At 46.2% G+C, this 26,791-nt stretch overlaps 1 protein-coding gene across 3 annotated transcripts in view; it reads left to right on the top strand.

Moving 5' to 3' along the window:
- Nucleotides 1-26,791, top strand: part of Rhogap100f (Rho GTPase activating protein at 100F) — a 64,991-nt gene that overhangs the window by 4,987 nt on the left and 33,213 nt on the right. For all 3 annotated transcript variants that reach the window (XM_070673165.1, XM_070673166.1, XM_070673164.1), the window contains exon 3: nt 4,619-4,862. In XM_070673165.1, the coding sequence (XP_070529266.1) occupies nt 4,644-4,862 (219 nt within the window). In that variant the 5' untranslated portion in view covers nt 4,619-4,643. The remainder of the gene's footprint in view (nt 1-4,618; nt 4,863-26,791) is intronic.

The following is a 26,791-nucleotide window of genomic DNA, read 5'->3' as shown; positions in this document are numbered from 1 at the left end:
ACATAATGCGCCTTTACGTCGCGGTAAATTCGCCACCCGGCGTAATCTTGTCCGAGCTATTACAGCGGGCGCGAAACGTAGTGCGCGAGTGCTATTCTTTTTGCATAATTAAATTTCTTTTTTTCTTTTTTTTTTTTCGTTTTTCACGCGACGTGAACACGCGTGGATCTCATTCTTGGCGGAGTCTCGAGAAGCCGCGCCGCGAACCGTGGGCGTCACGCGCCCTTCACCCTTCGAAGTGCCGGAAAAATGACGTAATTCGCTGGAGCCGCTATTTTTTTTTTTTCTTTTTCGTCGCCGCCCTTGTCGCGCATTTTCCGACGCTCCGGCGTGTAATCAGCGGAGTCTCGAGAAGTGTTTAAGCTTAATCACGGGCGACTACCACGGCGCGGCCCCATAAAGCACGAACGGCCCGTTCCCAAAGATTTACGCGATCGCGACGAAAGAGGGGAAGAGGGAGGGGGGAGCGGGAAAGGGGATGCAAAATCGGCGCACGGCACCCTCGGGAGCGCGTGACGGTTTATCTTCCCCCGTTGCATGCGCATTATTATCATTATACCGCCGGTTCTTTCTACATTCCCCCCGTCCGGCCTCTCGCCACGGAGCCGGAATGCTTCTCCGCAGCGACTCGAAAGAATTTCGCAAGGGAGCGATTGGCCGCCGTTCGCAAACTGCAACGACACTGTTTACGACTCCGCATTACGATGCATAGTGCAATAGCCGGCTGGATAAGCCGGCGCGACCTCTTAGCGATTATGGCCTCTCTTACGGTCAGCGTTTCGTTGCTCGAGCTGCGCGCGGACCTCTCCGCCTCTCTGCGTGGCGGATTTCGCGGAGAAGAGATCGCCGATCCATCGCCGAGGCACGCGAGCGATAAATCGAATGGACGAAAACGAGATAAGAAACACCGTGGGCCGAGCGCGGCGTAGCAAAGTTCCACAATTCACGTCCGCGACTACGGTAAACTAATTTACGGGACAACGACGCACGCGACGCGCGCTTTCTTTTTCTTTTTTTTTTTCTTTTTTAAAAAGCGTTTGCTTGTATTTCGCAAAAGTGCTCGCAGCAGCAACGTGGAGTCCGAGATAATAAGAAATTTTGAACCTTTTGCTCCGCAAAAATTAAAGAAGAAAAGAAAAAAAAAAATTAATTCTGCTACTAACGCACGCAACTAGATTTTTTTTTTACCGAGCGCGTTCTCGCGAGTTTCTCCTCCTTTTTCTTTCTTTTTTTCGCAGACCAGACTGATAATAATAACGCTCTTTCATTCAACGGTTCAATTACGCGACCAACGCCGGCCGTTTCGAGTCGGGACATCTGCGTTCCCTCACAATCGCCCCTTGGCGTGCTCTACTTTACCCCGACGTGTGCCCGTTTCGAATAAGTTCTGTGAATGAAGTTCGTCTGGCTCTAATTAAATTGCGTGAATGAGTGCGGGCGGGGCTGTCGTCGTAAGTGTCAAGGATAATAAAGTTCAGAAAGATAAACCTTTCGTGCGTTAGAAAAGGCCAAGGGGGAACGGAGGCGCAGGGAAGAAGGGAAAAAATATTCGTAAGAGGATCGAAAACTTCGAAAGTATCGTCGATTTATTTGCGATGCGTGGCGGAGGTACCTAATGCCGTCAAGAGATGAGACAGAAGTTTGGTCGGGCGCTCATATATCACGCAATACATATATCATTGACTATTGACACGTGACAAAGAAGAAACTTCGTCCTTTTTCGCTAATAACGCAATAATCTCAATTTATTTTTAATTCCACGACGCGCCGCGGTATCGTTGCAACGTTAACCGCAGGGTCAATTTACTTTTAATTATTAATGCTTTTTTTAATTATATTCAGCGGTTATTTAAATTCCGCCCGTGGACGGCGGGGATCTCTGGCAAACCTATCTCCGCCGCAAACACGGCTCGTTAGTTTACAAAATGCGTTGATTTAGTAGAAATTTCCTTCATAAAACGCAGTGAAATTTATTACTAAGGTAACATTCCATAAAACCAGATATAACAAAAAAAAATATTAAAAAATGAAAAATTAAGAGAAGGAAAAAGAAAACTAAAAAAAAAGAAAAAAAAAGAAACGCTTAATCGGTGAAAAGAAGTTAGAAATCGAAAGGTTTCTTTTAAAACGACGTACTAATATATGATATTACATATAGTCGAGATACAAGATTACGATACGTGGGGAATGAAAAAGAGAACGCTAAGAAAAGGGATTCCTCTTTCATCGACACGTGCCTTGGTATTTCGCTGAATCTTAATGAACGAGTCTGACACAGAATGTCACAGAAATAGTAATCCGAGCGATTTGGCATAGCCGGTTGCGACGGACGTGGCTCATGAGATTCCTGTCATGCCGCACTATGACCCCAGATCAACCGTGATCGCGTGTCGGCATGTACTATAGATTATCCGATCATGTTCGATATATGGGCTCCTATAGAAGTGGGTCACTCATCTCAGATCGCAAATATTATAGAGATATCCGGGACCGGCGAGTAAAACGACACGCGGTTCGTAATTCTTTTAATAATTCTTTTAATTCTTTTTTCCACGCAAAAGTGGAGCGCGTAAAAGTCAAATTAATTCCTCGCATACGTAAATTAAAGAAGACCGCGTCGACTTAATTAAATTAACGATTATATAATTTCCTTTCTCTTAATTTTAAGTAGGTTAAATTTTATTTTCTACTCCTTTACTCTGTTTTCTTTGTTTTTTTCTTTTTATTAATTATACACGCCGCTTAATATAGAAAATTAGAAGATCGATTTGAAATTTTAATACGTTTTCTGTTTCTCATTTATGAGGAAATTACTTTTAGATTATCTTATTTCTTTCTAAATTTAACAACCCGAATAAGAAATAATTTTTAATATTATGGGGTCTCGTGATACGTTCCGATGGAGTTTTATTTTAGTTCTTTTAAAGGGAGATGAAAAATTCGCAGATGGAGAAATGTCACGATTAATTTTAACGATTTTCCCCGACGACGGCGATTTATTAGCACAATAAATGCGTGCCGACACGTAATAGTATCGATTATCTTGGAACAACCAGTGACGTTGTTCCGAGAATCGAATAAAGCGGGCGGCGTTTAAATATTTGACGGGCTCTCTCTCTCTCTCTCTTTCTCTTTTACTTTTGTGTCCCTTGCCGAAATTACATTTACCTCGACCTGTGCGATACGCGTACTAACATCGGAAATAATTATTAAATTTGCATTCGTGGCTGTAAGCAACATATGCCGATCACAATTCGACCGAAATGTTTAATTTATGCATTAATTACGTATGCAATCGAATTACGATCGAAATTATACCGCCGATTTGGCTGTACAATTTAATATTAATTAATTGATCCACATTTTACCCGAATATATATAGCACATATGTATTTGAAGATACAATTTTTCAACGTTATACGAAATACATATTGCTTCCTCCGGTTCTTTATTTTATCTAGAACGCGTAATATTTAATTTCAAATTCTTTCCGCGGTCGCAAAGTTTCCAGCGAAACGCCTGTAACATATCCCTTTCCTTCCTTCCCTTAAAAAAAATTTTCCTTTTTATTTAAACAGTCCGGATTTAAATTCTTGACGAATTTCGGACGAATCGCGGCGAAACCGAATTAGCGGCGATTGAAATCGTAAATTCAGGACGACAGATCGGGGGGAAAGCCTCCATCGAGCGAAATCGCGACACCGATGCATCTCGAAGCGCGCATTTCAATTATTAATGCCAACATGACGTGTCACGGTTATTTCAGGGGGAAAAAAAAAGAAAAAAAAAAGGAGGCAAAAAAAAAAAAGATGAGAGACATTTCGCGTGGCCGGAGGAGGATATAATGGAAATGTAGGACGAGAGAAGAGAAACGCGATCGAGAAGGACGGGGAAAAAGCGGGAGAAAGAGAGAATGCGCGCGTTCTCGCTTATATAACTATCGCCGGTCCTTCGAACGAGGGAAAAAGAGAGGAGCCCCGCTAACGGGAGGGGAGGGAGGAAATCATCTGCATATACGCGAATCGGTAATCGATCGCGCGCGGATACAGGCCGGCTGTTAATAAATTAAGATAGTCGCGGAACGGAGAACGAGAGGGAAAATGGGTTAATGAGTCGCGACAGAGGAAACAGTTTCGCGGCAAAGGGTGGCGAAGCGGTGAACGGAAGAACGAGAGCTGCGACACGTGGGGATTATTACGGGGGAGGAAAGGAGGGGGGTTTCATTTCAAGTTTATGATTCGGCCGAGGATAAAATACGAGCGCGGGGCTTCGATATTAACCGCGTATTAACGTCGCCGTAAATTAGCCGGGCGAGAACGACGTCTATTCAATAGGCGGACGATTGTACGGAATACTCTACTAAACTGTCTTCTATCATTGCCTATATACTTCCCCGATCTACGGCGATAAATCTCCCGACTTGTTGCGTACTTATCGCAGCTATCGCTGTTCTAAAAAAAATATATTACGCGTTACGGAATTTTTTTTCGCGACGAAAATGGGAAAGAGAACTTTAATCTGCCTTTCTTTTTTTTGTTTCTTTTTTTTCTTTCGTTGATGTAATTAATTTTTTGGAGAGTTTACTTCTGCTAGCCCCGACTTGTCATGGTGATTTCAGGAAGAGGGCATGACGCACCGAACTCATGCAGTGGCGAAAACACGTGCGCATCAAGTACGGTGGTCGAGTCGGTGTCGGTCAAGGACAGCGGGAGCGGGAGCAAGGGCAGCTGCAGGTGCGCGTGGTGCAGCTGCAGCGGGAAGGGGGCGCACGACTCAGCTACGTCTGTCATCAGCCTCAACTCTCGTCAACGGCTCGCCGCAGCTGCAGCGCAGCAGTCATGCTCTGCTGCGGCCGCAGGAAAGTAAGTGCATCCCAGAACGGACGATATACGCGACAGGGTCCAGCGAAATACACATATCGGCCCCGGCCGACGGTGGTATCCCTTCAACTTTAACGGAAAAGATCTTCGCGAGGGGGGGGTCGCGCGATAAAATATCCCTCCGCACGTAGAGCGATACCGCCGAGATTTTCCGACTCGGCGGAAATATCGACGGCGCGGGTTATTGTTAGCAGCCCCCTTCCCCATCGCGTGTGTGTACACGTGTGTGCGAAATTGGATCTGGATTCCGCCGATGAGCGCGATGGACCGGAGCCAAATCAGAAACGCGCCAGAATCCGCTTTCCGACGATCGAGCCTGGACCCGTGAGTTAAAAATCGCCCGCGTCGGGTGCCGCGGAATATCGCGGAAAGAAAAAGGGGAGTAATTTTTAGGAAACCGCCCGTCGCAGAAATTTCCCTCGCGGGCATCCGGCCCCCTTCTCTCCACCCACCGGATCCCGACGCTCGTATCATGAATCACAATCTCGCACACGCTAAAGGGCGAACGTGAATCGTCCACGTCCATCACGCGTTCATTCATACCGTAACTTTTATCCGATATTCCATTGCAGCCCCGGCAACGATGCAGAAATCGTACGAGCGCATATTTAATTTTATATACGACGTCGAGAGCGACTCTATCAGGTTTTACTCGCCGCGAGTTTTCGATCGGAGGGAAAACTCACGCGGGCCCCTCGAAATCCCGGCATCGAATATGTAATTGATACTATTCAAGCGTTAAACTAAGTTTCCTTTAAAATAACTCGTAATCATCTGTAAAGAGCGAGATTTTATCTACTTCCGAAGTTAAATCCGACGAGAAGTTTCACTTCTCGATATTAGATCTTCCGCGCTCTGCGCGACAAGCTCAATTTCGGCGAGAAACGAGTTTCGCTGGGGGTTTTTAATAAGTAACGAAATTTGACGTCACTTAAAACGCGGACAATTTCCATTTACGATAAGAATAATGGAAATAACGTGCAGTATATTTAATTTTCCTAAGTTCGGTCGAAATTAATTCAATAATTTATTCCGTGCACATTTCGAACGTACTTTGTACAACATTGAAATATATTCTACGAGCTTGAAATTTATTTACAATCGCGGAAATATAGGCGCGACGCAACCACGACGAAGTGTTTCTTCAATTTAAAGATAAACCCGCGTCTTCCGTTCGCGGCTTTAAAAAATAAGACAGTCTCGCGCGGATATTTTTTTATTAAGCACGAAGAAAAAGTACGTTTATACAAGCGATGGGCCGCCGGGAGCGAAGAGGTTAACTGAAGTCGCTTTCAACCCCATCGTTTCGACCCTCTCATCGCAAGCGCACCGCGAATTGAGAAACGGCGATGCCAGAGCACGAAGCCGAGTCGTTCGAGCACCCCCCCGTCGAGCGGACCCGGCTTCGCATTTGCCGTCCGTTCAATTTGTCTCGATAAATCGTCCAGCGGACCTCCGCCTTGTCAGGTCGAATAGTTTGGCCACGCGATTTTTCCCTCTCGCGGGAGCCGTTCTTTCCCCGTTAAAAAGTACGCTTTAATTGTTAAAATTGTACTCCCGCTCGCGGAGTCGCTTGAATAGTCCGACGTTGTTTCTTAAACTGGCTGCGCCCTCGGAATTTACGGATCTCGCCTCGATAATTAAAAGAACGAGGACGACGCGACGATCTAGAATTATCCGAGACACGCGCTGTTGGAAAAAGGGACTCGTTGCCGACGCGCCGATCGCTCACCTGTCGTGATTTAGCGCGACGCCCTAGAAACCCGAGCAGCTTTGTCGTCTTAGATAGGTCGTGGACCCTCGATCGAACGCCACCAAGCTCGTCTTGCACCGAGTGATCGGCGAAGTCGAGATTAATCGGATCAGCGCCGTACATTTTCGCACGCGCGTCTCGTCTCCACGTGTATCCGTCGACCCGATACCGGCGGATGTTATCTGAGAGTACCGGTGCAGCTGAATTTATCACGCGTCGTGAATACGTCCGCGATATTTCATTGTCCGAAAAATTTGCTAATAAAAATCGCGGAATATTAGCATTAAAATAGCGCGTTCGCAAGATTATTTTCTTTTTTTCTTTCTAACTCACGCTGCCGGCTTTGTGGATTTTTTAATTTTTTTTTTTTTACTTTATAATTAATTTCTTATTTATTCTACTTTTTTCGAGTATCTGATCCGTTAAATTCTTGGTGCCAATTTTATTTAGTTCAATTCGAGTCGCCGTTATATCGAGAAATCGCAGCGGCGACTGTTTCGAAAACGGTACTAAAAGTTTGTCATTACGATTCGTTAATCAAGATGATATTTAAGATACGCATGTTATTATAATTTATTATTTTTTTTTTTATTTCCAGTAAGTGGTCGCACAAACGCGACCGACATTTCGCATGCGTCGCCCGTGATTGCGCTGTAATTATAACGCACCATTTCGCCGTCCACGAATCGGCATAATGAGAATTTAATAATTTAATTGAACCGCGCGGGTTTATTTCCGAGTAAACTATTAAAATTTAATTATATATGTACACAAACGCGTATGTGTGGCAATCATCGCGCGGAAACTGCGAGAGGAGCGCGAACAAACGAACGCGACGATTTAACAAGAGAACACGGTATGTATCGCCGATCGGCTTGAAAGAGGCTGACGTTTTCCGATATGCCGAGGGTTACTCAGCTAGTTCAATCGTGTCGCAGTGTCGCAGCTCGGAAACGTACGCATTGTCGCCTCTGCGGCGAGCCACGTCACGCCGCGACTATTATCTCCATTCTAATTAAAAATTTACTTAACTCGCGAGAGAAATCTAATCGACAGGCTGCGCCGTGAAAAAAGGAACCGTGTCTCAGAGCATAATAAATGAACGCGTTAACATCGACCGTGCGGAAATACTAAAATTTACTCGCGGCGCGGTGTAACAATAGCTCAGGGTCCAGAGAACGCATACGCGAACGTACGAGGCGCAGTGAAAAGTTCAGATCGCGCTTCAGGGGATTTTCTTCGCGCTTACGCAAACGTTATTTCGCAGTCCAGCGGGCGAATGCGAATCACGGCTTTATGATCGCGTCCTACGTAGTCGGGGCATTCTCTCTCGGGGAAAAATTCGTCGGGGAATGCGCGCTTTTGCGACGGTCACGCGCGGGAATACCTCCGCATTCTTGCGAAGTGGTTTAACTCCGAGACCGCGGGAGCTGGGACACTTCGTGCGCGTCGAGGCGCGTCGCGTCGCGCTGATAATCAAACGCGCTGGCCGCGTTTTAATTAGTCGATAAATATCGCCGGTCTTGATCGCGGTTTCAACACCGCGGGTAGGAGAAAAAACAAATTCTCGCTCGCAGTGTAAGCCGCGCGGCGTACCTGGGTTCTCGAATTGATATTATCGGGGTACACGCTCGCGGGGATCGAAAATATGATACCGGCGGAGTATCAGTTCGCGGTAAATCAATATAGAGAGATACGGAGCGCGGCGCGCGACGGGACGAAACGGCGTGCTGGATGGGAAAGAGAACGGCGGCAACGGGGGGGTGAGGGGGGTGGGCTTTATCTGATATATTTGTCACAGTTGCGCCCGCAAATATCCGGCAGGTCGCCATTATTTTGCATTCTATCGGCGCCCGGAGCATGGGCGAAATAAACGCGCATATATTTTCTATCCGGGCCCTGCGTTTTATCGGGGGAGGAGGGCGGAGGGGGGGGAGCAGGGGCACGACCGTTTTCGGTCAGCGCGGCCGGAAAGTCGGCGAAAAAGAGTAGAGAGATCGGGGGAACGAGAAGAAGAGGGGAATTTATTTATATACACGTACGCGCGACGTGATTGCCGAACGCAATTAAAACATGAACGCACGTGCGGATTATGGTCCCTTCGGCGGAGAGAACGGTGGACGAAAAAGGGAAAGGGATCGGTGCGTCAAAATGCATCGCGCCGAGCGTCTCGTCGGGAAGAGATTGACTCTAAATTTACATCGGGAGAAGCTGACATAATCTGCATAATTTCTTCACTGCCTTTACTATTAAATCTCTCCGCGGAGTAATTTTTTACAATAGTTATCCGACAGATTCTCTCTTTCTCAACTGTAAAAAAATTTTCTGCCGCAATTTAACTTTCTTCTGGCGGTGATTTTTTTACTTTGCGTTATAATAAAATATTTAATTTTTTGCTTTTTGTAAAAAACAAAAAAAAAAATTGATCTTTCAAGTTTAAACCTGGATTTTAATACGCAAGGCTGACGTGGGACGTGTCTGTACTTTAACGCAGGTACGAAGGGGGTGGTAGCGAGAAATAAAAGCGACCTATGGGGAGACTGCGTAGGTTTTAATAATAAATCTGCAGGAATAAAAAGATGCAGAGTCTTCTCCCACGACATTTGATATTTTAATTTCTTCATTAACGACGATACTTTTTTATCAAGTGAATGATCCGAAAGACTTGTCGCGAGCTCTCAATAAAATAAATACATATACACGCACACATATTCCAGTCGTAGTTCGATAAATCGACTCACAAAATTCAATCAGACGTTACTCCACAAAAATATATTAATTACTTCTTGATATTAATTTCTCCACGGAAAAAGACCGCCAAAGATTTATTCCGAAAACGTAAAATTAATTGGTCGGTTCCCTCGTTCTGCAAGATGAATTTTCCAGAATTCTTCGCTCCTATCTGTCACGGGGTAGCACTCGTTTAAGCGCGCGAGTAAGACGCGAGGGTGTACTTGGGGATGCCCGGGCCCGGATTATCGTGAAATATCACGGCTCTTGGCATACGTACGCCGCCCCCCGTTGCCTTACACCGACGTCCGACCGTGGAAAGTCGACGAGGGATCGAGCCTTTTCAAAGAGCCTTGCATCGTCGCAAGTTCAAGGGACGCGAGAGAAGGATAGTCGAGACGCGCTGCGAAACGGAGACCCCGCGCGCTACCCTTTGTATCGTTGTTGTACTCTTTTGTTAAATATCTCGAGATTGCAGGACGAAAAAAAAGACGTTCTGTTATCTCCCGACGGATTTTTTAACACAATTCTTACTGATAATACTAAGGGAATTTTTTTTAAATATATAAATTATATACAAATTCGAAATAAATTAATTTATAATTAAATAAATTGAGAAATAATTTATTTTAAAAAGTTATTCGTTAATTTTTGTTAACTTTTATTTTTGTGGATTTATTTCGTGTGAGAAATATCAGTTTTTCTGCAATTTTAGTTTTACGTTTTTAGTAGAAGAACTGGTCTATAATGTTAATATGTACATGCGTGAATATTGAGAAAAGAACGAAAGACACTCGTATGCGTGAGTTTTTCCCGGTAGCACGGCTAATTTAGCTGCGAAACGCTTAAACCTACCTAGCCGACTGTGTAATTACCGTTATCTCCGAGACGTTGCGTAATCTGCGGTCGTTTATTATCACCGATTCTGTTTCGCACACCTAAATCACCTTTATCGCTACTCTCATCGGGTAGAAGAAATCGATGTAATAATTCGCAGTTGTTGCGAATCGTTATTAAAAAAAAAAAAGAAAAAGAAAAGAACGACGACCGCGTAAGTGGCGAAACTTTTCTTCTTCCTAAAATAAGCTCGCCGTAATTTCGTTCGTTTTACTTCCCAGCCGCTTTTACGTTCTTGAACGATGCAAAAAGCATCAATTAAAAAAAGCAAGAAAATAAGAACGAGAAAACATTTTGCACAATAAATTTATGTATGTAGATATTTTTTTTTTCTTTTTTTTTTTCTTTCGAGAAATGGAATAAAATTACAACGAGCAATGTGTCGGTTTCTGCGCTTACAAAGCAACGACGTGGCTTTCGGCGAGACTTACACCGGTCCGCGCGAGAGAACAAGTTGACAACTTTAACTTAAATTCCACTAATGACATCATTAAAATAATAAACGACGTCGTTTAGAAAGTAAAACGCGAGGGTCGGCCGCGACGTGCACGGGACTTCGCGACACGCCCGGTCCTCGGGAATCGGAAAAGTTTCCGTTTGCGACGACGAATTTCGTTCCGGCTGCCGCATCCCGATTATTGGTGTCCGATACTCGAACACCCGGCTCTCGTTCGATGCATAAAGACAACGGCGTCCGAAGGTCCGAAGGCTTTCGACTCGCGATTACGCGACTCTGCCGACTTTCAGTCCAGCGTGCAAACCCGCGTTATTCTCCTCGCGCGTGCACGTGATAATCGCGAGAGTTTACGCTGCTCGATCTCAAGTATTTTTTTCTTTTTTCTTTTAAAGTTGTAACAAGAACATCGACGGACGCGACATTACAAACGCAGATTTTAGCTAAAAATCGCCCGACGGGGATCTAAAAATAAACGGACTGCCCGGAACTTTATTCATCAGCAAGCCCGAGTTTTTCTACGCTATTAATTAAGAGTTGAAGGAAGTTGCTAGTGAAATGGCTGACTTCCAGACCGCCTTAACGCGCGGCATGCTTTTTCCGAGGAGAACCAGTTTCATGGATCTTTCGGCGTTTCGTAGTATTATTTACTTTCTAAGTAACTAACCGCGGGGTCTTTTGTTGCGTCGCTTCGTCCGTTTCTACTCGATTTCTTCCCTGAGCAAGTTCGTTTCCGGTCCTCCTTTGTTTGCGGTCCCACAGATATTTGGCGCCGCGTGTTAAATGAAGCGCGATAAAATTCGGGATCCCGTCCGAGGTCGATGGATATCGGTTACCGGTCCTTTTCGTGGGCGCATCCTGCCAGGCGACGACGGCGTGCTAAGGAAGGGTTCCGGCGTATCGTAAAAAGTAACTTCCGGTTCGATATTACCATAAGCGAGATAGGCGGCTGTATAAGTTTCCGGAACTCGGCTTTACGCTCCTTCCGCGTATCACGCGTGTCGGCACAGCCGGCCGGATATTTTGCATGCTTCTGCGAAAATCGTTCCCCTCGCGCGGCGAGAGAAATAAAGCGAAAGAGAAAGAGAGAGAGAGAGAGAAAAAGAGGCGAGAGGAGAAAAAGATAGGAAGGGGAGTGCATTACGTGCAATCGAGTCCTCCCCGCGGACACGCAAGCCGGATGTTTCGACAAAGACGACGCGGCGAGCGGCTCGTGCATGCCAGGTGTCACAGAAGCGTCATGATTCGTTGTTACGAGAAGGCTAATTTGAATTGTAATTGTATCTCGCCCTTTCTGCCACCCCCTCCCGCCACGGCCCACCGCGGAAACGATTATTCCGCGTCAAAATCCCGTCCCGGACACGCCGTGAACGTTGTCTCCCTTTCGGAAGAAAAGTGTCCCGAATCGGGAGCGGCTGGCGGAGGTGTTTCCCGGCTCGAGGTGGCGACTTTGACATCCATAAGTAATCGCGAAAGTGCCCACGATGATAAATTGCGCCGCGACATATTATTTAATGAGGCTTAATGTCATTTTGGAAGTTCGCTTTGGAAAGTTTTGCAAGACCCACCCCCTCCCCCTTTCCTCCTCTTTACCTCACCCCCCGCTGCACTTGAACCGGCAGAAAGAGAGGGCTCGATCTCGTTAATTATACACCGATTAATTATTAGTTCAACTTCCTGGGCGAGCGCGCACGTTGTTAACTTTCGAGCGTTGATAATCCGTCGAATGCCGGTCGCGGCGGCTCCGGACGGGAAACGAAAACGTTCCGTCGATCCGGGATTAGCCGGCGATCGATCGCGTAAGCGGCGCGTAAAATTCCAAAATTCTCGGACGTTTCGTTCGGAAGTGCGCTCGCGGGGCGCGCGCGTAGTACAAACGGCATTTTGCAAATATAGGTCCGACCCACTGGATCGGATAAATCATTCAGCGTGACCCAAATTCGGCTTGACGTAAATCGAATGCTCGATAAGAGAGAGAGAGAAAGAGAGAGAGAGAGAGAGAGAGAGAGACGGAGAAAGAAAGGGAGAGAAAGCACTCGCGTTTGTACGCTCGCGTCAATGTACGCGAGCTTACGCGAAGTTTAATTACGCATGAGCCCGGCTCGCGTATTCCCGGCCGCGGATAAAACTTTGGCGCAGAGCGCGGCGAATGATCATTCAAACTTTTATCTCGCAGTTCCCTTCTCGTTAATGCTCGGCTCGTTAATAAAAAGAGCACCGGGAAAGAAATTACATCGATGTAATTTATGACAATCGACGGCGCGAGTGTTTGCGCGCGACGGCGTTCATAGATTCCGTTAGAATGCGAAATGTAAAAAATAAAAGTCCGTAACAGTTATATGAAAGCGACGTACAAAGCGCACACATTAGACATTTGTAAAAGCTACGTGTCGTTTCGGAGTATGAAAGTACAATTTAACCACTCGATAAATGTTAAATGTCAATTACCGTGGTTTAAAAAAAAAAAAGAAAAAGGAAAATCTTTAAAAATTGAAAGTTAAAACCATCCATCAGATTTAAAACGAGATATTTTATCAAGATTAAATAACTTATTCGAAGGGAATTTTGGATGGCCCGTTTAAATTTAAATTCTAATTAAATTATCGGTGTTCTTTCATTTTAATTCAACCTCAATCGAGGATTATATGTGTGTGTGTGTGTGTGTGTGTGTGTGTGTGTTTCATTTTACAAATTGGCCCTTAAGAGGACGAACGAAACTTTCGCGATTGTCTCGCGTTTACGGTCAAAGGAAAGTTGATAAAATTTCACAAATAAATGATTCGCGACATAATCCGACAGCGACAGAAAACCTCTCGGGAGGATTCTGCCGGGATAAATATTCATCCTTGAGATGTAATTTCTTTACCTCGCCCTCGGAAATATTTGTTACGCCTAGAATTCCCCGGATTGCTGAAGAAACATCGGCGGAAGACGTGAAAGGCGGGCTGCAATGTCTGTATTACATTCACCGAATGCGAATATAATCGCGAGGAATCCCTTCTCTTTCCGGCCGATTCGCGCAGATTACGTTCAATTTAAAGTCCCTGAATATTTGATCGCGTGATTCGCGAACTCTTCCACCCTTTGATCATTATTATTAACCGCATGCATTTCGCGTTTCCTCCGCTTTTCGGGCCATTATTATTTCAGCCCGCGGCGGCGTCGCGATAAACACTTATCTATTCACTTGTCCGTTCGTTTATCCGTAAAACCACCCTCTCCCTCCCCATCTCGCGGCTACGTCCCCGCGAGCGCCGTAAATATTGTAACACACTTCCGCGAACAAAGTGCAGCGCCCTACAAAATCGGTGACCGTGCACGATTTCTGAGAAGAACCGGTGTAAAAGATCCGCGGACTCCTTTTCGCCGTAAGCAGTTCGCAACGGAGATCGTTACGTCGCGATCACGATTAATATTACATTTAGATAAACGTTCTCGTTCGCGGTAAATTCGACAAATTAATCCCCCGGATTCGCGAGAGGTAAAGACGGTTCTGTAAACGTGGTATTGAGATATATGTATACGTAATAAATCCGTCGAATCAACTAGACCCCGAAGGCCGAGGGGAAGAGACTTAATGAAAGCGGGGTCTCGTCCCCGGTCCTTTCTTATCCACCTTTCTTATTCCGGCGGAAAGTTTGTTGCCGGCGACGTGAACGCGACAGATCGCCGTCTAGATGGAACAATCGGGCGACCTCAAAGGGAGACGAAGAAAAGGGTAGAACAGAAGGAACGGCCCGCGTAATATGCCGGGAGAGTCCCAGCCGGGTCTTTGATTTTAATGGATCGACCAATGAGCGACGGCACTCGTTACAACACGTTAATGAATGGTCGTTCTATCTTAGCGCGCTCTAATGCAAAATCAATATTTAATTATCTGTCGCCATGTGCTTTCGGTCTTTCGATCAATCCCGCGGCGCTTCACGCCGGAACCGCCTATCACGAAAATATCGCGAAAATGACGAGCGCGATCGTCGGCATTAAATTCGCGATACTCGCCGGGTGATATTTCGCTGCATCGTCCAAACATCGCTCGAAGTCAGTCAGCGCGCGAATAAATATTTGGCTCTTCATTTACACGTAAAATTGATAGAACGCGTAAAAATATTAATTTAACATTTCCCCCCGTATCTCCCCCTGGAATCCGTAATTGTACGGGCGTTATCCAATTTTCTCTCTCTCTCTTTTTTTTTCTTCATGCTAATTACGGTCCTTTATTAACGCGCGCCGTGACGTTAACGTGATTTCGCCCGAGATACGAAATGGCGTGACGATTATGGGCGTCGGGGCCGCCCCACGTGTTAATACGATATTAACCGGCGATCCCCCCTCCCTCCCTCCCCCCCCTCGCGCGCTAACGTTTCGCGTTTAACCGTGCAATCGTCAGAATTATTTATAAAGCGTGCGAGGGAATTAGCCGCAAATATCTAACTGGCGTATAAAATATATAACGTATACAGGTACGTTGCGTATCGATAGAATCATCTCCGGGTGAATTACATTCGCGCAGTTGCGTGATTAATCGCGCGGCAAGTGATACTCCGTCGGAGTTTCGCGAGGCGACGGTGTAACGCGCCAAAACGAGTGGTCCATTAATCCCGCCTTACAACGCTATCTCGCCATCGTCTCTTTTTCGCCGTCCTCGCTCGCGGGAATCTCGTCTCCCACGGCACCTTCTTTTCTCACCTACTTCGGGGAAACGCGCAAAAAGCGGGAGATCTTCGTTCGCGCGGATGGCAAATTCTTTAATTTACTCCCCGCTTTAAATTACCGCGCTCTTAATTTACGTTTTTCTTTTCGCAGAATTGCCGGCACGGATTTTCAAGCTTCCCGAGGTAGTGCGTCTCTTTAAGCGTATCATCGAATATCTGCCCTAGTTTATCGCTCTCTCTCTCTCTCTCCTTTTATCTCTCGCTCGCTCGCTCGCGTTTGTGCGCCTCTTAGTGCTTCCACGCTATTATATTATCCGAGATGCATTCTGGGGACCCCGGCCGAAGCGATGCAGCGCGTCGCAGCTGCACGGTGGTCGGATTAAAGTTTCCTCCCGCAACAATGCGGCGTAGCCGCGTGAGCACGAACGTGCCCCGCTTGTTCGCATTCTTGCCCGACATTACGCGCGTGCCTGAACGGCAGGTGTAACACAGGTACGCTCTCTCGCCCGGATCCGCGGCGGCGCGGCGCTTTCGTGCATGTCAAATTTCGCACGTAATAATTCGGAATTGGAATCACGCCAATTGTCGATGTAACAGACGGTTTCGCGAGGCCGTAATCACCCGCTGGTGCGCCGTATCACCTTGAAATCTCAATCGGGCCCGACGCGCGCGGAGTAAAATAACGAAGTGCAGCGGAAGAAAAACGAGGATAGGGAAAAATAAATTGATTACGGAGAATCGAAAGAATTACCTTACGGGGGTGCCCTTTGCGCTTCCTTTTACTCGAGGATACTACGCCCCGTTTCAAAGTTGAAGGAACAATCGATGCCCGTCGTTAACTATTCACTCGGCAAAGAAAGTCGAAGAAGAATAGACCGGGGGGGAAAAGGGGGAGGGGGCTCGATACTTGGAGCGACGGCCGCCCAGCGTCGACGACCCTCCATCGGGGCGCATCGAAAAAGTGCACGCGGCGGTTCGATCGGCGGCCGCACACGCGCGTGCGACACATCCTTAAGCGGTATTTCTCCTCCTACGTCTTTCCCTCGGGCCACCCTTTCTTTCCGGGTCACGCGTTACCGCGCCAAGGGAGGTTTCATAATTGAGGACTAATTGTCGCCCTGCCTGTCGAGGTTCGAACGGAGAGAGCGCTCGGAATAAAGGGGACGGCGTACCGGCGAGGATACAGAGGATAAGGGGAGAAAAAGAGAGAAAGAGAGAGAGAAAGATACTCGAGAAAGCGAACGGCGAGAGACACCCGCGATTATGTACCCACCGTTACATACATATGTACGGAAAGGATACCGTTAAGGTACCGTAAACGCGGCTCTCTTTGAGGGTAACCGAGCTGGGAAAAATGCATCACCGGATCTCGCCTGCCCGATTTATTTCTTTCCTTTTTAGCCGCTATTATCTGCGGTTTTCCAAGTTATCTTCTTAGCGCGAGGGACCCGCAGCTTGTTTCGCGACGCCCTTACGCTCCCTCCCGAACGGATTTAGCCCATTAGTCTCGATGGCACTTCGATAAAAAGGTAGCGAAGGTGGTCGAAAAATCCGTTTCTCGCGAACAGAGAATCGCGGACTCGAGGAGCGCGCGTCGTATTCGATCAACCTCGACGAGGGCGATTTTCGAGGGAAAAAAGTAACGCGAGATCAGCTGGCGGAAAATCTTCTTCCGCCGCTACCCGAAATATCTCTTTCTCCCGGCGAAGAGCCGCGCTCCGTGGATTAAAACGCATCATCCAGACAAGCGGAAAAATGGGACGGCGTAGGCGCGAAAGAGTAACGTCGGAGAGGGATAAGTTTTTTTGATTTTCAGACAGGGCCGCGAAATTATCTTCCGGCGCGCCGGAATGGAAGCAGGTGGATCGTTACGGAGACGCCTCTCTCGTACTTCCGCTACGGTTTTCCCTTCCCTCGCGCAGCCGTTCCACCTCCGTGAAAATGTACAAAAGGACCACCGAGAGAAATGTACGCTCGCGAATGATCGATCCCGCGCGCGAGAGAGACACAGTCCGACTTGTACGTCACCGGCAACGTCGATTCGCAGTCATCGAAAGGCATCGCGAACTCGGTTATCGACGGAGACAGCTGGACGCCGCGGTTTCCCCGAAGACGCATTATTTTTTTATACTGCCCGTGATTTTCTGGATCGATTTTCGCTTTCGGCAAATCGACTTATACAAGCTGCAAGAGCCAGAGCCGCGACGGGCCGATGAGGAAATTTCACGTAAGGGCGCAAATCAATTCGAGAAGAGCGCGCGAATCAATTATCGCTTATTGCATTTATATCCCGCGCTTATACGAATCAGGCTCGTGCAATAACGCGCGATGTGATTTGGATAAAATCGTTAGCTATAATTCAATCTGGCCGCTGTACCGCGAAGGACTCCATCGGGAATATTGGTGACAGCAATCGGGTCAATTGATAATACGGGAAGAACGTACCTCGCGCGAGCCCTCCCGGAACTCTCCACAGAGTTGCCCGTAAATCGTCGGACGCGCCCGCGTTTTCGCAGGAATTTCGCGCAGGCTTAATTTATTACATTATTCGATAATTGCCGGCGCGACTTTTACAGCCGCTTTTCCGTTCCCCTTTTTTTTTTTTTTTTTTTTTTTCCACTCTTTCCCTCGTTCACCTCCGCGCAACTCCCGCTCCCTCGTTGCCGGTCGTTTTCATAGCGCGCCTACGTGCCATTCGATCTCGGCATATTTAAATAAATTACGCTCTCCAGTTATTTCATTAATGTCGTCGCCGTTGCGCCGTATCGTCGCGATGATACATCATAAACGAGACGTATCGTTTATTCATCTCGGATAACGCGAAATATTATAATCAGCGCGAGTACACGTATTAATTATGAATTATAATTATGTCTCTTTATGCGCGCTAATTACGGCTAATTACGATGATTGACGATGATTAATCGACTTGACGGTAAAACTCGGTCGATTCACGTTCGCGTAATTGGGACGATTTCGTACGCCGTTTGAGACCGCGGGACGTTAATTGTATCGAGCTTCCATTGTTTCATCGTTGCAAAAAAATAAATAAATATATAAATTAAAAAAAAAAAAAAATAGCGCGAATGTTTCTGTCGCGTAGATTACGCACGCACGCACGCAGAAATAATCATCGAAGCGCGAAATTGTTAATGCGCCGCCGCGCCGCGTTAGTCCGATTATCGCGATTTATTTCCATTATGCTAACTCAGAACGGTGAATAAAAATATCGTCGATTTTTGTTTACCCGCCCTGTTATCTCGGCCGAATTCGCCGGGCCGGCCGGTCGCGGCAGCCGCTAATTACACCGCCCTAATGAGGCCCCGCTTCCAAAAGCGAGGAGCGCGCAATACAAACGATAACAATTACGACGCGCAGATTGGCCGGAAGTTCCGGGACGTGTTTGACATTTAACGCAGACAGTCGCGCGAATGCCGAGTACGTGTCTGCGCCGGGCTATCGACTTCGGTAACCGTCAATCGATCCTCCGGCAACAGTCTATAACCTTTACCCGAAGCATTTCGAGAGTTCGCTCTGCATTAGTTATAAACGAAGCACGTTACGTAAGGGACGTAAGATAAACGCGCCGAGATCAACGAGAATCGAAACGGGAACGCCGAAGAACCGTGGCCCGCGACACGCGAATCGTTATAGCGCTCCACCGAGCTCCACTTTGCGCGATTCTAATACTTATAAATAAATTTGGAATAAAATACGGCCCGAATAAATGCGTAAGAATTACACAACGTTGCACGTATCTATATTTGGAGTTTGATATAGAAATATGTTATTAATATCTGTTTCCTCACGAGAGACGCAACGGCGAGGTAATGTAATTTTTGATAACAAGACGCCGCGTTTATTAATAATACATATCACCGAAAATAAATTTGGAATAAAGTGCGGCCCGAACGAATGCGTAAGAATTATACAACGTTGCACGTATATTTCGAATTTGATATAGAAATATGTTATTAATATCTGTTTCCTCACGAGAGACGCAACGGCGAGGTAATGTAATTTTTGATAACAAGACGCCGCGTTTATTAATAATACATATCACCGAAAATAAATTTGGAATAAAGTGCGGCCCGAACGAATGCGTAAGAATTATACAACGTTGCACGTATCTATATTTGGAGCTTGATATAGAAATATGTTATTAATATCTGTTTCCTCACGAGAGACGCAACGGCGAGGTAATGTAATTTTTGATAACAAGACGCCGCGTTTATTAATAATACATATCACCGAAAATGCATGGAGCTCGAAAGGCGAAATACTCGGCCGTACGTTTTCAGCCCGCCGGTGTCGACGCCCGGTAATGCTCTGCATTATTTACATAGGCAGATCGAGAGGACAATCTTTTTTACGGGGGACAGATGCGAGAAAGTGGTTGATGCAAACGACGGGGCGTTTTCTCACGGGCGGCAACGACGCGAAATTGTTATTACGCCATGATTTTACGCGGATGCCCGGGTTGTATTTTCATCTTCTGTCAGCGCCAGACTCTCGCGATTTGTCACCGCGAGATCTGCGATCCCGCGAGCGATGACCGTTCGAACAAGCTCGGCCTATCGTTTTTTTAAAATCCGCGAACGAGCACTCGTTTACATATATCTTTTTCCTTCCAGGTCGCCACGCGCTTGGTCAATGCACTTTTTGCACCCGCGGGTTAAACTTTCATATAAAGTTAATCGAAAAAATTTGAATTTCCTATGAATTAGTTTAAAAGTTTTCCCCGCGCGCAGTAAGCGACGCAGATTCCGCAAAATTCCCGGAGCTTTTTGAGAAAATCTGCTGCGGGAAACGAGGTCTATATATGGGTATTCGATCACAAAATATATTATGGGTTATACTATGGTGGCACAGAGTCGCGGGGAAGTTGATCGACAAGGAACGTCGATACCGAATGCATAATTTATAAAACGCAGAAGAGACGAGTGCCTGAGGAAGAAAAGAGAGAAGGGGCGCCTTGAATTTCCGTCCCTCCGATTGCACAATCTTGATCGACATTTCGTTTCTCTCCATATTGCATTTTGAAATATTTGTTCTTTCCGCTCCAAATGAGCGACTTAAAAAAAAAAAAGAAAAAAAAAATTCCAGAGCGCGTGCATTAAAAACCGCAAAACCGTCACTCGCGCGTAATTTAACAGCGTTGTTTATTTAAAATCGCTGAACAAACAATAATTTTTTAACGCGCGATTGCATTAGCGGAGTGAATAATAATTACTCATTATGCGCGCGATACAATCAAACAACCAGCGTTGTTCAAACAATTTAATGAAGTCGCATATCAAAATAATAATTATTCTATACGCCGGTTGGTATTTTTGAGCCACGTGAAATTGAAACGCTATTGGGAAACGAAACATCTTCGTTGCGTTTTAAATTTTTACAATGCAAATTTACGGGTGATCTTTTAAAACGTCGCATATACGATCGACTTACTGCTAAAGTATTATACATATTGCCTTTCCAGTTCGACTCTCGATCTTATCGGGATGTTCTAAAATACAATACTCAATGCACGGCCTCTAAAATTGGTATTGTTTTATTTATGGCATTCAAATGCGACCACGTTCGCTCAAACGTGCAAAATAAACTCGACAGTCTATGATTAAACACACGTTGATACTCTTTTCTCCTCCCTCCCCCGCATTCACGATCGTCATTCGCGAAGAGGACGGCATTCCGCATAAAAAATATGCGTGTTTTATGAATTTTAATATTTTCACTTTTTATTTAAATTACCTGCCTTTACAATGGAAACATTGCTTTGATCGACGCGCGCTTCAATGGCGTCTGGCCCATCAAATAAATCTCTTTGCCGCTCGAAGTAGAATAAATCGATCCGCACAGAAAGCTGATATACCGCGTGCGTATATATATTTCCGCCGGCTCGACAGTTTCATTTACAAATCGCAGCGATCTGTCGTCCTTAAAGAACGTCGTAAAAATCAGCGGCACGTGAAATTTATCGAGCCTAATACGTCCGATCGTTTTTCGGCGAGGCGGGGCGGGATATCTTTCGCCGAGCGACTCCGACGGTATCGGGGAAGAAGCGGCGAAATTCTTCCCGGTAAACGCTATTAAATTCAGAGTCCGTGCTTAAGTTCCGGTATTTCAAGCTGCGGACTATCGCGGCATTTTTCCCCCGATATTAAGAGAACACGAAGGACTCCCTCCGCGTCTTCGATGCATTCCCGGCTGCTTTATAAATATGAGAAAAGACGTACCACTCAAATTTGAATATTTCCCTTCTATTCGATCCCGTTACAAAGCTTTCGCCGGTGCCCTTTGAATTTCAATCCCTCGGCCGTGTCTCTGACCGCGCGCCTTTCCGGATATTTTAGAATAAAGCGATCTGTAACGAGCGTCGGACCGAGATAGGATGGATATACTCGCGTATTTGCCTTTCAATACGATTATACGTGTACTTTGCGCTTCGAGTGACCCGGGGCGCGTCCCAATATAAGGCGCGCGTTTCTCTTTTCGCGTCTACGGATAAAGCCTCGAGGGGGAGGCGTTTATTCGATTTCCACGGGCGACGTTTCGCGGCTGACCTACTCGGTTTCGTCTCGTTTCTCTCCTCGTGCCTTTCAGCTTACGCGAAGCTCACTCGAGAGCCCCCCGTCTTTTTATTTCTCCCGACTTGTGTACCGATCGGTGATCCCGCGTCCCGAAATCGTCGAAAGACGACGTACGTGCCGATCGAGCGAGCCGCCGGTCGATCCCGAGGCATGTTTTATTATACCGGGCAAAATCCAAACAAGCGACGTCGTCAGACGGATTTGCAGCTGCGGTTAACTAGGGAAACTACGGGCTTAACTCGCGCCCGAGGTGCGAGAGAAAGAGGGTCCCTCGCGGTCCCCCCTCGTTCATATTTCACGGCCGGATTAGAAATTCATGAAACGAAACGTGCGGACGCGGCTACGTAAGATTTAGAATATATTTCGTCCGGCCGGCAGTTTTGCCGGAATGCCGGATGACGAATTAATTTTGTAACGTTAATTTCAAGCCCCCTCCGTCCCTTTTCCGTCCCCGAAACTCATCCCGCGGGGTGCCCCGTGCATCGGTTAGACTTGCAGATTCTTAGCTGCAGAGAGGATATCGCGCAAGAGCGCGTATGCTTGCTCCGTAAAATGCACTACGCGCACAAGTACGAATGGAGAGGGATAAAAGGAAACCGAAGAAGCTCATTCGCGGAACTACGGCGTTCCCGGAGGATATTTATGGCTAACAACGTTCTCGAGAATACGGCAATTGAGGGTAAACAGCGGAACCGATGATTCGCGGTTTTCCACGAGAATCCCTAGACGAAGATTCCTACTCGCGAGGGCGATCCGCCGCGCAAATAGTCGTGTATCGCGTGTCGCGGAGATCTCGTTATATCGAGAAAGAAACGGCGCGGAGGAAAAAAAAGAGGAGGAGGGGGGAGAGGAGAAAAAAAGAAGAAAAAGAAAGAGGAGTAAGTTCTTCTTTTTTTCCTCCCTCTTCAATTACGGGCGCCGTCTTATTCGGCGAAGTTGTGTTGCCGAGCCGGGCGACGATTCGCAAACTCGCCCAGGCGCGTTATTAAATTATGAAACACCGTATCGCGAGAGTCGTATCGCACGCGCGCGGCGGGATCGGGAGGTTACCGGCAATTTACTTTGCTAATTACAAAAGTTCGAGGGCGGCCAGGTGCCGTTCTGCCCCTGCTCTCCTCCTTGGAGTCGTCGTCGTCGTCGCCGTCGAGCCTGAGTGTCGTCCGCTCGCCGCATACCGCCGCCATCGGCCTCCGTACCGGGATCATAACTCGCGTACAGCTCCGTTCATTAATAGCATCCCTAATGGTACCGCGCAATTAGCATTACCCAGCGACTCCCCCTCCCTCCCCTCTATCGCCAAACTCGTCCGCGTGTCGTCGAATATCTATTTGCACCGCGCGCGAGCAACTAGGACGGAGTTAAACGGCCGAAAGTCCACCGGGGTGTCTGAAAGACGTTCGTAAAAAGAGACCTAAAGCCACTTCAGGACGGCGGCACGCGGGAGGTCGCACGGTGGAATTCGCGGGTCCATAAATTTGCATGCGGAAAACGCGAAAGCGAATTTTGTATCGGGATAAATATGCATCGGATTTGCGCGGCGTATAAAATTACACGCGGGATCCCCGCCGCGGAATTCTCGCGAGTCCGCGCTTCGCCGAAAAGCACGACTTTTGACGACTGTGTATTTTAATGCGCGATTGTCGATTAATTTTATGTAGCCGCTTTTTCTCGTGTTACGTATGCGAGGGTTACACTTCGTAAAATGAACGAAGTGACACGCGTACAGATACAATATTTTATTATTTTATTATAGACGTAATGCAGTAAAAACGATACGTTAATTTTTCTTTGCTAATCCGATAAAACAAAAAGCTCCCAATCAATATTTTAGCAAACTAGGTCAGTCTTTCTTGATTTAATCGCGGTGGTCGACACTTTTTATTTAAATGTACAAAAATACGTATCTATACGCGAGTATGAGAAATAAAAAGGAATTATGGTAGGAAAAAGAGGTAATGTTGCCATTAATAAACAGTATTATGCCATCGTGCATCGACCCAGCAGAAAGTACGGACAGAAATACGAGTACTGTAGCGTGCATTTAGACTATATAGCGTATCACGGAGAACGTAGAAAATATTCAGAAATTCGTGCTACTCAATGTTGCATTTTTAAATATACCTTGATAAGCACCGAATTGAATAACAAGTATAACCTTTCTAAATAAAAAAAAAAAACGAGGCAAATTAATAGACCCAATAATTTCTTCTAATTGATTTAAATCCAATTTGCAAAGTTTCACACTTATCAAAGTTCATCGCTAACGTTTCTAATATAAATATCTTTAAATAAAAAATCGATCAGAAACCGACAAAAATAAATAAAAGAAAATAAAAAAAGCAAAATTTCTTTTTCCTCTTTCCTTTTTAAATGCCGCGATTCGAAGCCAGGTACGCTCTACTCATATATGCACCATGCATCAACACGTGTTTAATATTCCAAAGGCGCGTATAAATAGGAAGTTCTCGTTGCGCGTGACGGAAGAATCCCCCGCGCTTGTTACAGGCGAACGCGTAAATTTCTCCGCACACCGTCGCGCGCGCGTCAGATTTTCCGCGCGGGGCAGCGGGGCGGGGGGAGGAGGAGAGGGTGCAGACGTACGCTCGCAAATAGAATACCGTAAGAAGAAGCGCGAGAATATTTGCAGGTTGCGGCCGGCGTGTGACTCTGTGACGCGGGAGGCTTCCACTTTGGGAAACTCCGCATACGCGCGGCGACGATGAAACGTATCTCTCCCCGAATGCGCGAGTCGAATATTACGACATATATGATGTCGTGCGGTTGCGTTCTGGCGCAATATTCCTACCACCACGGGCGCAGCATCCGTGTAGCCGACGCTCGTGCACGTGTTGCACACACGGGCGAGTATAACCGCGGCGGAAATTAGTTTGACGGAGCGGCTTTCTGAAGGCTGCCTGCCGAAAAATAGCCGTCCATTATGGAAATCGATTTTCCGCCGACGCGGATTTTACACGAGTCCGCGGTACGACGACCCACCTTTCTCTACGACGGGGTGATCGATGATTCGAGACAACGTTTTAGCTCAAACCCGTAAAACCTGCGGGCGATTGTCTCGGCGAAGTGCGTTTTGTAACGGAACGGGGGAAAAATTGGCGCCGCTTCTCTCTTTTTTTCGCAAAGCGGAGTAACGGATATTCCGGGGAATAAATGAATATGTTATTCGAAGGGCTATATTTGGCCGGGAATTCTCGTAATATTCAATTGATATTTACGCTCGGTAAATACCCAGTTAACTGCTATTCACCTCAAATAACGCAATTCCCGCATTTGCATACTTATCGATTCCTAGCATCGATGCCATTCACAGGGAACACGTTAACGTACTCTCATTTCGCTGCCTAATGACCTATATACCGTGCCCCCGCGAGATGCCGCGTTGTTTTATTGAAGTCTACATAAAACAATACGCGTTTCTATTTCCATTTAAATTCCCTTTCGGTCGCCACAAAGCTATCGCCGACGCAATAACGCGCTCGTAGCCAAGGCAGGATACATAAAAACCGTTCGATCGCGCGTCAGTTTTAATGCGACTAGCCGCGATAACCGTCACACATCGATTTTGATCCGCGTACGTGTCGCGGATTTATCAGATCATCCCCGCGTAAAGAGGAGATGTAAAAGATTTTTTTTGTTGCCCAGTTATTGGACAAAAACGCTTTTCTCGCATGCATAATCAGCAGTTTTTTTTTTCTTATACTGCTGAAATTAAATAAAATTTCTTTGACTCACCGGACGATGCGCAGCAGCGGAGTTTATGTATCAGCAACGAAGTATACTGCAACAGAAAAGAGAAACATTTAATTAAAAAGATGTCGAAAATAATGTTTGCGTATAAAAAGAATTTTTATCGCATTTTTAATTCACTCAATTATTTGTCAATTATTATATATTTAATATTAAAATTATCCAATACTTTTTAAGCGAGAAGAAAAATATTTTCTTTACTCTCGAGATAGAAAAGATTAAAAAAATACTCACTCCTGGGGTTGCTCCGCCGATGCATGATGCCTTTTCCGAGGCCTCCTCCTCCTCTCAGGATGTCTGGGATGTCTTCCTTCCGAGCAGAGGACACTCGCGAAGAAACGCGCCCGGGACTCGAAATCGCGCGATATTGCACGACACTCCCGGTTACAAAAATCGTTTAATAAACTCTGCGCCCGGTAACTTTGCGGCACTCCGCGACGCACGCGGCCGACGAACCGGCTGCGGTTCGTGTAACACTTTAATGATGAATATCGGCGACGCGATTAAAGTCGAGCACGCGGTACGACACTCCCGTTTTACAAGATTCTACTCGCGAAATGAACGGCCGACGAACCGCCGGCGGTTCGTTTGTTACTGATTACGGCGACGTACGCAGACTTCGCCACGCTTGACCCTGAACAGAAATAAACATTGGGTTAGATAAAAAATATCTTGCGTATACGTGGAAGTAAATTATAATACAAAACAAAAGAGACATATCGTTCGGAATACAGTGACTTATAATCGCAGCGATAAAATTCGCAGTAATTAAATTGTATACAGCAAATAATATTGCAGACAAAAGCGGACAACTGTATTATTTATACAGAAGACAGAACTGTGAGCTTCATAAAAAAAAAAATAAATAAAAAAAAAAAGTACATACTTAAAAATTCTAAAAATTTTTTATCGAACCTGATATTCCATTCGCGATTTAATGCACGATGCAAATATTGGTACTTTCATTTGCAGGGTTCATTACCTTTACTCGCAACAGAAATCGATGCCGCGATTTACTTCTAATTTCCTTCCGCGGTGCAAAAATTTAATAAGCTCAGCGGAATGTG

Source organism: Cardiocondyla obscurior, linkage group LG27 (genome assembly GCF_019399895.1).
Source record: "Cardiocondyla obscurior isolate alpha-2009 linkage group LG27, Cobs3.1, whole genome shotgun sequence".
Taxonomy (NCBI): domain Eukaryota; kingdom Metazoa; phylum Arthropoda; class Insecta; order Hymenoptera; family Formicidae; genus Cardiocondyla; species Cardiocondyla obscurior.
This window is presented reverse-complemented; position numbering and strand designations above follow the sequence as displayed.